This window comes from Taudactylus pleione, unplaced genomic scaffold (assembly GCF_031769625.1).
Source record: "Taudactylus pleione unplaced genomic scaffold, aTauple2 ptg000190l, whole genome shotgun sequence".
In the NCBI taxonomy this organism is placed as follows: Eukaryota; Metazoa; Chordata; class Amphibia; order Anura; family Myobatrachidae; genus Taudactylus; species Taudactylus pleione.
The window spans coordinates 4,811,068-4,823,895 of NW_028284592.1; the positions used below are offsets into that span (position 1 = coordinate 4,811,068).

General features: G+C 42.6%; 1 protein-coding gene across 9 annotated transcripts in view; it reads right to left on the minus strand.

Annotated features, from left to right (window-relative positions):
* The window catches only part of SMARCA2 (SWI/SNF related BAF chromatin remodeling complex subunit ATPase 2), a 233,705-nt gene that overhangs the window by 34,242 nt on the left and 186,635 nt on the right, over window positions 1-12,828 (minus strand). For all 9 annotated transcript variants that reach the window (XM_088476593.1, XM_088476591.1, XM_088476597.1 and 6 more), the window contains one exon: window positions 4,424-4,644. In XM_088476593.1, the coding sequence (XP_088332719.1) occupies window positions 4,424-4,644 (221 nt within the window). The remainder of the gene's footprint in view (window positions 1-4,423; window positions 4,645-12,828) is intronic.

The following is a 12,828-nucleotide window of genomic DNA, read 5'->3' on the forward strand; positions in this document are numbered from 1 at the left end:
CGTGCAATAGGTACATGCAGATACGCATCCTGTATGTCTAGGGAAACCATGAAATCTCCAGGCTCCACTGCTAGCGTAACTGACCGTAGGGTTTCCATACGGAATTTGGGTACATGGATAAATTTGTTGAGAAACTTTAAATTTCAGAATAGGGCGATGAGACCCATTTGGTTTCAGAATCAGAAACAAATTTGAATAATAACCCCTTCCCTTTGCGTCACAGGAATGGGGATTATAAAAGCTGACCTTGCAGGCGAAAGGACGTCTGCTTATATTTAGGGGTAGACGTAGAGGGCAACCCAACAGATTTAGATGCTGCCAGAGAAGTCACAATGTTATCCAATTCCGGCCCAAACAGTACCTTCCGAACAAAAGGTAAAGTCTCAAAGAGCTCTCTTGCACCCTGTATCTGCCTTCCAAGTTCTTAGCCACAGGGTCCTCAGAGTAGCCAAGGAGGTTGCCGATACTTTTCGAAGCCAGAATACCTGCATCAATAACTGCTTCCCCAACATACGCAGCTGCTTCTCGTATTTTGCAGAGATAAGACAACTGTTCTCTGGTAGCATCTGGCATACTATCTTCCAGAGACGACGTCCATTCTTCCATAGCCTTGGCCACCCAGGCAAAAGCCATAGCTGGCCTGGTAATAGCTCCAGATAATGAAAAAACTGATTTCAAATAGTTTTCCAGTTTTCTATCTGTAGCCTCCTTAAGTGAGGATGCGGCAGGGATAGGTAATGTAGAACTCCGGATCAATCCTGTCACATGAGCATCTACCGTTGGAGGAACTTCCCATTTGCTACACTCACCCGGTAAAAATGGGTCACGAGAAGTTAAATTGTTTATTGCACGGAAACGCTTATAAGGAGTATTCCATGCTTCAGACATGAGATCCGTCAGTTGTTCAGACTGAGGGAAATAATCCTTTGCCACCTTCTGACCCCTAAAGACCGGAATCTTAGATTTAGGCGGAACCTCCTCTTCCTCTATTCCTAGGACAGACCTAACTGCTCTCACCAGAGGGGGGACATCTACTGAGGAATGATGGTCTTCCTCAACCGAGTAAGTACCGGAACTCTGAGTATCAGAGTCTGATGATGCTGCCATGTGAGGATCCTGAGGCAATGTCTGAAGGGATACTCTCTTATGTTTTTGTTTTACCACAACTAGACTATTCGCTTGCATTACCTGCTGAGCAGCTATAAACGGCAGCATACTCTACTCTGACTAGAGTGAGCATAAGCATCAAACCAAAAAGTATTCATGGGAGACATATACATAGAAAGATGTAAATGTTGTGGATACCCATTAGAGGGATGCAGCACCGCTGCAGGAGCCTGTGAAGCTGCTGCACGGTCCACTAAATTCGAGAAAACCTGGAACCAAGAGGCCACCCACGGTGGCTCTTGTGCAGGTGCTGGTGTACCGATTTGGAGAATCGGCTGTTTATAACAGGCCCTAAACAAACCATCTTGCACAAAATCCTGTTCTGGCAAGTCTGCCGAACAGGATCTACATGATACCAGCGTAGGAGGCTCAACCTCCTTCTTTCCCGTGCTTTTAGACATAACAATGTATCAAAGGTAGAAGATATAAATGCAATATGACCGTCTTCACAAGTAAATGTGTAAGACAATGAAAAACCCCACACACCTGTACAGAGGGATGAGGAGAAACACAGTGATATATATATCTGACAGTTTAGAAAATAAAAGACAGTGTCAATACAGCAGCTAGCATTAAAGTCACATACAATGCAAATATAATTTCATATGCCAATGCAAATGCAAAATGGGCTCTGAATCAACTGACCGAACCCCCGGGGCCTTGGTAGGATATAGAGCACAGTATACCTGACCCAAGGGAGAGGCGTACAGGGAGACTGACCCACACCTCTGAGAGCCAACAGCTTTCAGCAGCGCGCCATAGGTGAACTGCGAGCGTCTCAATACACGAGATGGTCATATATACCCACACAGGAAGTTGCGTCTGGGTTGGGGGAGGAGCGGCCGGGGGAGCGCTTATCTCGCTTAAGCTGCGATATTGACGGCCAGGTATGCTGGCCTCACAGTAGTAGACGCTTACTAGTGCGCTGTCAGTGCATCTACTACCCATCCCTGGCGTCAGACGATAAGGCCCCAGCGGTCTTAGTGAGGCACTCTGACGAGCCCTTCACCCGCAGCAGCCTCCGATGCGTCTCCTACACCGAAAGCCAGGACTGCAGCGTACAATTCCCCGCAAACGAGGAATCGCCTTTCCTTGTCATCTTCTTGGATCCGATTGCAGTCCGGGCCTCAGCGTCGCTGCTAGCGAAGCTTCGCTGAGACCCGCCAAAATCCCCAAGGCCAGATCAGGAGCTGGCGATTCGGCATCAGCGGAGGTAGTAGGAATCGTAGTACATGCGTCACTTTGGAAGCTTAGTACGAACTCAACTCAGTAGTATATAAAAAACTAAGGTAAAGGTATATAAAAAACTAAGGTAAATCAAAAAATCAAAAAGCTTAGGACTGCCTAAGCAGTCTTACTGTTATAAGAGGTGCGTCTGGACACTTGCCACGAGACAAACAAAAAAACTGAATGCCTGTGGCCGGGGGAGGGGTATATAGGGAGGAGGCCCTATGCATGCTGGGAGCTTGAAAGCAGTAGCTGTTTGGTGCAATAGATTACTCCAACTACATACCCCAAGGTAGTCCCTGTGGACCCTATGGAAGAAGAAAAAGGCCCTCTCCCAGAAGTGAGAAAAGGTTGCTTAGAGTCATCCACTTAAGGTGTGTAGTGGCTGCCAGTGGATGACCTGTTCACTGCGTTCCCTGGCAATGACCTTGCTGCCCGAGGCCCAGCACTGGGAGTGGGGGTCAGGAAGCTATGGCATCCCCAGCCCATGCACAGCCATCAAGCATTGTGCAGAACTGTATGCAGGAATCTACTCGCCACAGACACAGTTCAGAGCAATGGAATTAAAAGCAAATATAAAAACAAAAGATGCATTTTGCAGATGTAAGAAAGCCCCACACGTAATCTAATCTAATGTTTTGCACCTAACCAGCATCCACTATACCCCAACGTGTTCCCAGTGTGCCCCAAATGGAGGGTTTAGAAAGTAAACAAATCTGACAGTAAAGAAAAGTATTGGTAAAATACATAGACCAATGGAAAAGAAAGGGAGCAATGCATTTAATAAGAGTTATAGTACAAAGCAAGAAACAAAAGTCATCTGAAATTAAGAAACTCTTTAATCCCGTTCTAAAGCCTACAAAGAGAAATAACTGAGAAGGAAAGATCATCAAACAGACCAAGAGAGTAATATATCTTTTTAATCACATTTCTGTGTTTTAAAATGATGTCAAATGTGTATGATTTAATAGTGTGCTATAGATTTGATCATGTGCGCTGTATTTAGAGAGTCACCATGTTGTCTGCACCAGAATTTTCAATAGAAAATGATACTCCATATAACCTGTAAACTCCATCTGAGCTGTTGAAAATGCAAAAATATGTCCTGAAATACTACTATTTGTGTTAATATTTCTAATCAATAATTAGAAATGGAAAAAAATCCATCCATCTAGGGAGGCTAATCCTGGAATCGGGATCAGCGGGATTGCTGGATTTTGGTCCAAAAATGCCGGGATTTGAATCTCGGCTTGGTTCTACCAATCGCGGGATTTACGGGATCAGTGTTCGCGTGCGCATACATTCAGTATTCTGACACAGGGGATGCCGGCACCGGTCAGAATCCTGGCACTTGCACCCCGACCACCAGCATCCCAAAGGTAAGTAGCGGAGTTGGGGAGGATTAGGTTTAGGGTGCGAGGAGGGGGAGGTTAGGTTCAGGCACTGTGGAGGGAGGGTTAGGGTAGAGGGAGGGTTAGGGTAGAGAGAGGCTTAGGATACCTACCGACAAGTGTTGGTATCCTAACCCTGTTGGGATGCTGCGTCAGAATTTTCACCGCCTAGATCCCGAACGCCGGCCTCCCATAGCCATCACCCATGCGCACATTTGTATTTAGCTGGGAAGCACTGAGTACTCGGCTCAGACGCTGTCCTGGGCCAGGCAGGCTGTGCAGCTGCGCATGACGTCAGAGGTCACGCTGCGGAGCTCCACATCAGGAGCCTGCCCGCGGAGGTCTGTCTGCCCCTGCCGGTTCAGTGCCGCGGCTGCTTGGTGACACTGTCACTTTGTCATACTGTTTGTGCGGCGGCTGCGGTGGGAGAAAGACTGGCACTGTCAGACAGTGCTCTGGAGGAGGACTGGGTCTGGGGAGCCTGAGAGTGCTTGTTGCTGATTTCACTGAAGCTGAGGAGGCTGCATAGACTGGAGTGGCTGGGGAGGGGTAATGAAATCCATCCCTTTAGTAACTTTTTGTTTTTTTAAATATGGTTTGAAATTATGCCAAGAGTAAACCATAAATGAAAAGCTTACCTGTCCTTATAGTTAATTACAGTATCAACTATGGCATTCATCTGCTTGGTCAACTTTGGCGGGTTTGGCGACAATTTTTCAGCTGGCGGTCGACCCCTTCTCTTTTTTTCTCTCTTTTCACCATCATCTTTTACAAAATCTTTGTCCACGTTTCTTCGTCGCTTGCGCTTCTTCAGCCGTACTTCTTCTTCCATTTCCTCCAAATTTCCGTCCTCGATGGCCTGAGAGCAGAAACATTTTCTTATTAAAAACATTTTTAACTGTACTTTTCAGCGCAAATAATTCTAAACTAAAACATACTATACTGTATCTATACAACTGAATAATTTTTCAGCTATTCACATCTTTCAATGTTAAATTGCCAATTATTATGTTCTTTTTGGGAAAGAGGATATTTGCACAACCCTTGGCAATTACTAGAAAAGCGTGGTGATGTCTCGTGAGCCTTTTTTCCAAGAAGTCCACAGAATTTAGTATATATTTCATGTGCAGCAAATGAAGACTAATTTAGCTAATTCTATGTTCCAGTTATTCCACAGCGCTCCAGTCTTTGTATGTGCGTGTGTGTATGTGCGTGTGTGTAAAAAAAAACAAGAATGGGAAGATCTGGACACATGAGAAGAATAAAGTGACACAGGTTTTAATTGCTTTATTATCCCCATGTAGTAAATATTGGTTTGTTCCTTGGTTTTAGTTTATGTCAACATTGAGAGACCAAGCTAAGTGCTAATTTGTTTAGAAAGTTAGATTTAATAAGATAGGTGATACTACCCTCTTAATGAGAACAGAATAATACTTTTAGCTTGTATCACACAATAATACATACAACTTACCTGTAAAGGCCAGAAACTATCACAGTTTGAGAATATAATAAATATACAGTAAATATGAGTGGACAATATTTTTTGCAAGGAGAGTGAAAGATACTACTGCACCCAGCAAACTAAGCGGAGGAATCAATCTGTATGATGTGCCACCAGACATCACCTCAATGCTGGGCTGCACACATATCAGGCAGTTACTCCATGTGCTGCCTCGGGAATGGAACAGAACACTGAGGTTCCCAAACTCGCTCTTCAACGGTCCAGGTTTTAGGGATAACCATGCTTGGGCACAGGTAACTTAATTAGTACCTCAGTCTTTTGATTTAATCATTTGTGCTCAACCATGGATATCCTTAAAACCTGGGTGACTTGAGGACAGAGTTTGGGGAAGCTCTGACATAGCGTTTTCAGGCATCGCAAACTTCAATACTAGACCACATGTGCGCAACTGGGTATATTGGCGATGCCCAGCATGCACACTGCACAGATATGAATTACCCCAAAGTAAAGCATGGATCCATGATCTACATTCAATCAATGGATGCATCAAGATGTCCTTTATAGGGGATTGCTAATGGACGCCACTGCATACAGCTTTTTATTAATGCTATATATCACTATTAACCTACCACTATAAACACTGTGTTGCCATACGATTTCGTGACATTTCATTCTCCAATATGGTCAAATACAGCATCATCAGTCAGGAAAGTATATGTACTACCTATTTAACCCACAAAGCATGGGAACCTTGCTGTGTCACAGTTCATTGACAAACATGCTGCTGTTTGTTTCAAAAACCAATATATGGTCTGTGGGGCTATTATTTAGATATGAATGATGATGAAAATGTTCTACAAAAATAACATGTTAGATGTTGATAAATTCTATATCAAAAACTTTTAAAAACTTGTGACCCACAGTGAGTGATCTCCTGGTACTCTACATTAAATGTAATACACATCCTAGTGATGTACCATAGATTTATACCAATAGAAACAACACATTTTCAATAAATTAGAGAGACCAAGAAAATAACCATCAACCTATTTCAATAACACAGACAAACATGTACATTACATCAATTTTAAGCATATCTCCACATTCGCGCAAATTAACTTTACTTTGTGTATTTTATCAACTATAATAACACTAACTAATAGGAAAAGCATTTTGTGTAAAGATGAAATTAATGAGAAGTAGTAGTACATCTGTAATAACTGTATGCAGATACAGACTTATGCATCTAAATATTGTTGTCTGCATACAAATGTTTATCAGTCTTTGACAGCAGCTGAAAAGAAATCTAATCAAATGGCAATTACCTTCAATTTTCCACAGTACCAAACATAGCCAATATTTACAATCATGGGAGTAGGACAATCAACAAGAATAAACACAGTTCACGCCCAACATATATTTCCTTTATAAATCCTTCTGTAAATTATTGGTAAAAAAAAAAAAAAGGAATAAATCCCGACCACACAAAAAAAAAAAATTCTAATTCTTCACCCTGGCATGTGAATAAGCCAAATGGATTCGCAGATCCGTTTCCTACGGATCCTTACAACGTCTAAAACCCACAGAACAAACATGAGCAGAAAATCCTAAGGGACAGCTCCAGACTAGGCCTTAATAATCAAAAGCCAATTTCCATCATGCTTGTAGCGTACAGACACAATAACCATAAAGGACGCACAAAAATCTGACGGGATACGGCAAAATAGAAAATGAATCTGCTAAAAGGCTCATTATCATTAAAGGTATATGGATAAAACAGCATTACCCGTCATACTACAGCTAGCAAGCAATTAGGATACAGAATGTCTAGTATTCCTTGTATGTCTGACAGCTTAAAATTCCATTCTAAAATGCAGCATACAAGACAGTCAACAGTTAATGCTATTGCTTTCCTTAAGCACTCAGACGAACAGAGAAACACGATGAACACCAGCTTTTGATGTGCTACACACCTACACATGCCTGTTATACAAGTTGAACTGAATCTTCGAGACGACAATAAAAAAGGATATTTACCTTACCACTATCAGCAGGCCGGCTATCGGAAATCACTGTTAGTGGGGACAAAATTAACAAGCCAGCAAAGCAGCGAGCTGCTAGTCTCTTCATCAGCTGATCAGGAAAAAAAAAAAAAAAAAAAAAAAAGAGGGAGCAGGGGAAAGGCTATGTTTTCATATACAAGTAATTTTATTTTACTGAAAATGTAATATGAGGGAGACTGATACTCAAATCTGCTGCTTCATTCTACCGACCACAAGGCCTAAAGCCTTCTTGCTTCAGTCCTGCTTTCATATTGACAACTACTTATCATATTTGCCCTTATTATTCCAGGCACAAAAATAGGATTATCATTGAGGACAATCATTCCTTCTGACTATTCATTTCATGATGAAATAAATACGGGACAAACTAGACAAAAACATTGTATACTGAAAACAGGGAAATTATTTTCATCTCTTCAAATATGTGGTAAATATAATAACAATTGTGTAATACTCTGCACAATTTATCATTGTCAAGCAATAATCTATTTTTCTCCCAATAAAGCTTGCACATATGAAGTAGTACACTCAGTGTAGATTATAGGTCACTGCTAGAGAAGCTGTCATTGTATTAGAGAAAGAAACATGTATAATGTGTATCGAATACAAGTATAATATACAGCAATAGTGTGAATGATATTATTTGCATTTGCTCTTTATGATATATCTAAAAAGTTATTTGATATTATCGTAAAGGGCTAATGCACACATAGTATATGAAATAACCACGGTGTCCAATATACATAAGCATTTGTCATGCTTAATGTAGTTTTAATAGTATTTAACTAGAATACCATGTACACAATAGGCTGTCTCCTAAAGCTATTTCAGTTTTCAAGCTTGCCCGAAAAAAAATATAAAAACAAAATAAAACCCTGCAAATCAATCAAGCAGGGCGCTTGTAAATACCATTGTCATCCATTACTAGAAGATTGTGTCACAGACACTGAACTGGTGGTACGATATTGTCCCTTTAAATGAAACTGCAAGCTTTCTTTGTATGCTAAGGAAACAGGAAAATTGGAACCGGCTGCAGCCTCGCTGCATAATACAATGCTTTTAAAGATCATGTATGTATACAATACAGACAACTGGACTCCAAAAAAACAACTTACTATACAAGGCTAGACTTTCAGTGATTAAGGGTGCCATGAAACAAAGCAAAAAGAGAACAGAGAATGCCCATCCAAATCTTCAGCACGGTAATTATAAATCACAAAGACAAATCCCACATTTCTGATTGGTGACGCGCTGCAGTGAGACCTTATTCCGCACGGTGACGCCTCTCCTGCTGATCGGCTTCTCAATTTAGTGAGGTGAATGGAAAGGGAGGCACAAGGACTGAAAGGGAAAAACTTAACCCATAGCAGCCCGAGAGCTGAGGTAAAGATGGGCTGCAGTCTGCACATCTCCTCATGCTAATTACCCTCTGTATAAGGGCAAGATCAACCTTGCAGACAAGATTTTCTTTTTCCTACTGAAGGCATAGGATATATATACAAAACAAAAACTATTTAGAATGCTAGATATTAACAGTCTCAAAATGTACGTGCGACCAAGCACTTCAACCTTACTTTACCTGGTCACAGCGTTGTCTGTTGGAAGGCAATAATAGCTATAGTCTTTAGGTGTTAGGAATCCAACATCTCTGGTCATGTGTGTGTTTCACAAGCAGTTATCACTGAAGATGTGCTCATGCATATACAGTACAACAAATAATGAAAGATTTAGGATAAATGACATTAATAATGCAATACTATGAAAAATATATGCATCTTTCCTACATTGAAATCATGGCTGTTTTGTTAACTAGGCAGATAAGATAATTTTTTGCTTCACTACCACAAAACATACGGGATAAGATATACAGTAACCATGCTGTGTCAGCATTACATGCCAACCCATGGTGTTAACCTCCAGAGACCTGCATTCTAGTGTTATGACATTCCAGCAGCCAATACAATATATTAGTTATGGTCTTACCACTAAGACATCCAAGCTACGAGTGGGACAAAACACATCTTGAACAGGACAAACGCAAGCTACCACAAAAGGTCAACATGTAAACTGATAACAGTTCAAATGTACATGTAAAGCAGTTTCCATAAATATATGTCCATGGTAACATAACTGGAATAATTGGCTGAATTTGTGAGTGTGACCGATAACATTACCACATATCTTCATATCACCACAGACCATCCTATCATAGTAGGCACAGTCGCATACAGATATACAAGTGGTGCATATCAAATTAATCAGTGCGGTCACGTGAAGCGGTTTTGTCACATCGCGTTGTAAATATGTAAATGCAGCAGGTGGTGTATGATACCCCCCTGCTGCATTTGTGATCCCAGCACAGCGTCCAGGGTCTCAGGCTGGGAACACCATCGCGATCATTGGTGGTCGATGGTCGCGATGATGCCAGCATTGCCACTCCCAGAAAATGGGGCGAACATGCCCCCGTTCCCGGGAACGCCGGCCGCCCCCAATCAGGCAGAGGGACAGAAGGGACTGCGTGCAATTACGCAGGACTCATTCTGCACGCTCGCAGAATGGGTCCTGCGCAAGCACAGATTCCTGGTAATCGGGAATCTGCGTTCAGTAATGCACTTGCGTGCAATGCTGAATCAGTCCCATAGCTAAAATTGACGGGAAACATTGCAGATTTGCATATGCAGCTCTATGGGCTGAGAACACAAATCTGATGTTAGTGAGCATGAGATGCCAGGAAACGGTCTGAATACTGCCAGCTCATGCCTACTACTTTTAATTGAATTGCACCCAGAGAGTCAAATGCATAAAGGCTTTTGTTTTAAAATATTTTTGGGTGACTACTAGTTTTTTTTAAAGATCTCAACTGTATTTTCGATAGGAGAAAATGATAATTTACTTACATTTTACTTTACAATAATTGTGTATTTTTAATCTAGATTTGAATGTACATATTTTAAGACCATGCTAACAGAATATAAATGATAGCAAAATGCATTGTGATCAGCAAAAGACATGTTTCAAAATGACAATTAACATCAAGCTATTCATTGGCTCCTCTTTCTCCTCAATGCATAATTGTTTTAAACTTCCGAGCCAATATTTTGTCTAACAGATTTGTCTGGGCTGCTCTCCCATTCTTTGAAAATTGTCAAACAAGGAACAGGCACCAATAGTCAAATTTAATAATATTTGTACACAATCTAATGCTTTTAGCAATGTTAAAACTAGTACAAGCCAGTCTGCTTATGGCACCCTGCATCACTAAATTACAGTGGACACACAGAAAACGGGCAACATAGTCAGTTTGCAAGTTTAAGCACTTACAGACTCACAATTGACAAGTGTTTGAATATGTGACTGTAGTCTGGGGTCTCCAGCAGTCAGCCAGCTGTAGCAGGCTACATTTGTGATCAGTTCCCCACATTATTAAAGGACAGCAAATATCAAAAAACTATTTAGGGGTAACACATATTTTCAGTTACCCACTTTAAACCTACACTGTTCAACATCAGTCTTTCATCAGTCTTGTAAACACAGCAAGCAGTGGCGGAACTAGAGAGTGGTGGGCCCAGGTGCAAGAATATGCTTTGGGCCCCCATATGCAGTTCCCCCAGTAGTGGTCCCCCTATGCAGTGCCCACAGTAGTGCCCCATATACAGTGCCCCCAGTAGTGGTCCTCCTATGCTGTACCCCCAGTAGTGACCCTTATACAGTGCCCCCAGAAGTGGCCCCCCCTATGCATTGCCCCCAGTAATAGTCCCCCCTTTGCTCTGCCCCCAGTAGAGTCCCCCCTATGCAGTGCCCTCAGTAGTAGTCCCCCCTATGCTTTGCCCCTAGTAGCGGCCCTCCCCTATACAGTGCCCCAATAGCAGCCCCTCCACACAGTGCCCCCAGTAGCAGCCCTCCCATACAGTGCCACCAGTAGCAGACCCCCTATACAGTGCCCCCTGTAGCACCCTCCCTATGCAGTGCCAGTGCCCCTTAAACACAAAAAAACACCAACTTACCTGAATCCCTGCTCCTGAAGCAATCGCCGCTATCTGCTCAGAGTCCCGGCCCGCTCTTCTCCTGCACTAAGGGAGAGACCTCATGACGTCACTCCCATCACATGCTGCGGAGGGAGCTGGAAGGCGGAGCTCACGAGTGACTCTCATCGGCTGCTATAGCATATGTTTGTTACTGTGGAGTGCGGACCGCTCTCACTGAGGTCTGCCTTATACTAGCGGCAGGTACACTAGCGGCGGTTTTGGGCCCCTGCACCACAGCGGGCCCCGGCGCAAGCCACCGGCTGCACCGCCGCTATTTCCACTCCTGGCAGCAAGGACACACTTCTCCATATCTACATATTTATCAAACATGTTGGATATGTAACAATCCAGAGATTTTTGATTTCGAGAAAGAGGTCTAGAAGTAATTTCTTCATTCATTTCTTACATGTTTCTATGTGTATATTTTTAAAATGATAGGAGCCAACTTACTAGTAGCCCAGAAAAGCCAAATGAAAAACCAACACTGCAGAGGGGAAGTAGCTTTTAAAGAGGCCTAAATTCTACATAGCTGTTTGATGTTAAACAAGGTCAAATAGGTGGGAAGTAGTCAGGATCTAGGCAGTGACCATCCTGACGGTCACATTACTGACTCGGGAATCCCGATGGTCATCACAATACTGGCTCCGGAACCCCGACGGTGAGTATTAGGGCTAGGCTGCGGTAGGGGATGGTTAGGGTGCAGCGGCGGCTTTGGGTACCTGCACCACAGCGGGCCCCGGTGCAAGCCACCGGCTGCAACACCGCTAGTTCCGCTCCTGGCAGCAGGGAAACGCTTCTACATATTTATCAAACATGTTGGATATTTAACAATCCAGAAATTTTTGCTTTCGAGAAAGAGGTCTAGAAATAATTTCTTCATTCAATTCTTACATGTTTCTATGTGTATATTTTTAAAATGACAGGAGCCAATTTACTAGTAGTCCAGAAAAGCAAAATTAAAAACCAACACTGCAGAGGGGAAGTAGCTTTTAAAGAGGCATAAATTCTACATAGCTGGTTGATGTTAAACAAGGCCACATAGGTGGGATGTAGTCAGGATCTAGGCGGTGACCATCCTGACGGTCACATTACTGACTCCAGAATCCCGATGGTCACCCAGACTGAGTATTCGGGTTAGGCTGCGGTACGGGATGGTTGCAGGAGGAAGCGGTTAGGGTAGGCTGCCAAAGGGGACCATTAGGGTTACGCTGTGGGAGGGGTGGGTAAGGATAAGGTTAGATACTTACCAACATACGTCGGTATTTTGACCTTCGGGATTTCGTTGCCGGTATTGTGACGAAATGGTCACCGCCCAGATATCTTACCCAACCCAAATAAGTAACACCTACTCACTTGAACATGGGATAGTCTCTCTGGATCAGACAATTGTTCCATGTAGTTTCTTTTTGAAAACAACAACTTAAAAAAGGATGAATAAATGCTGGAGTTATCTTTAAAAAAAAAAAAAAAAAAACCTCACTAAACAACCAAAA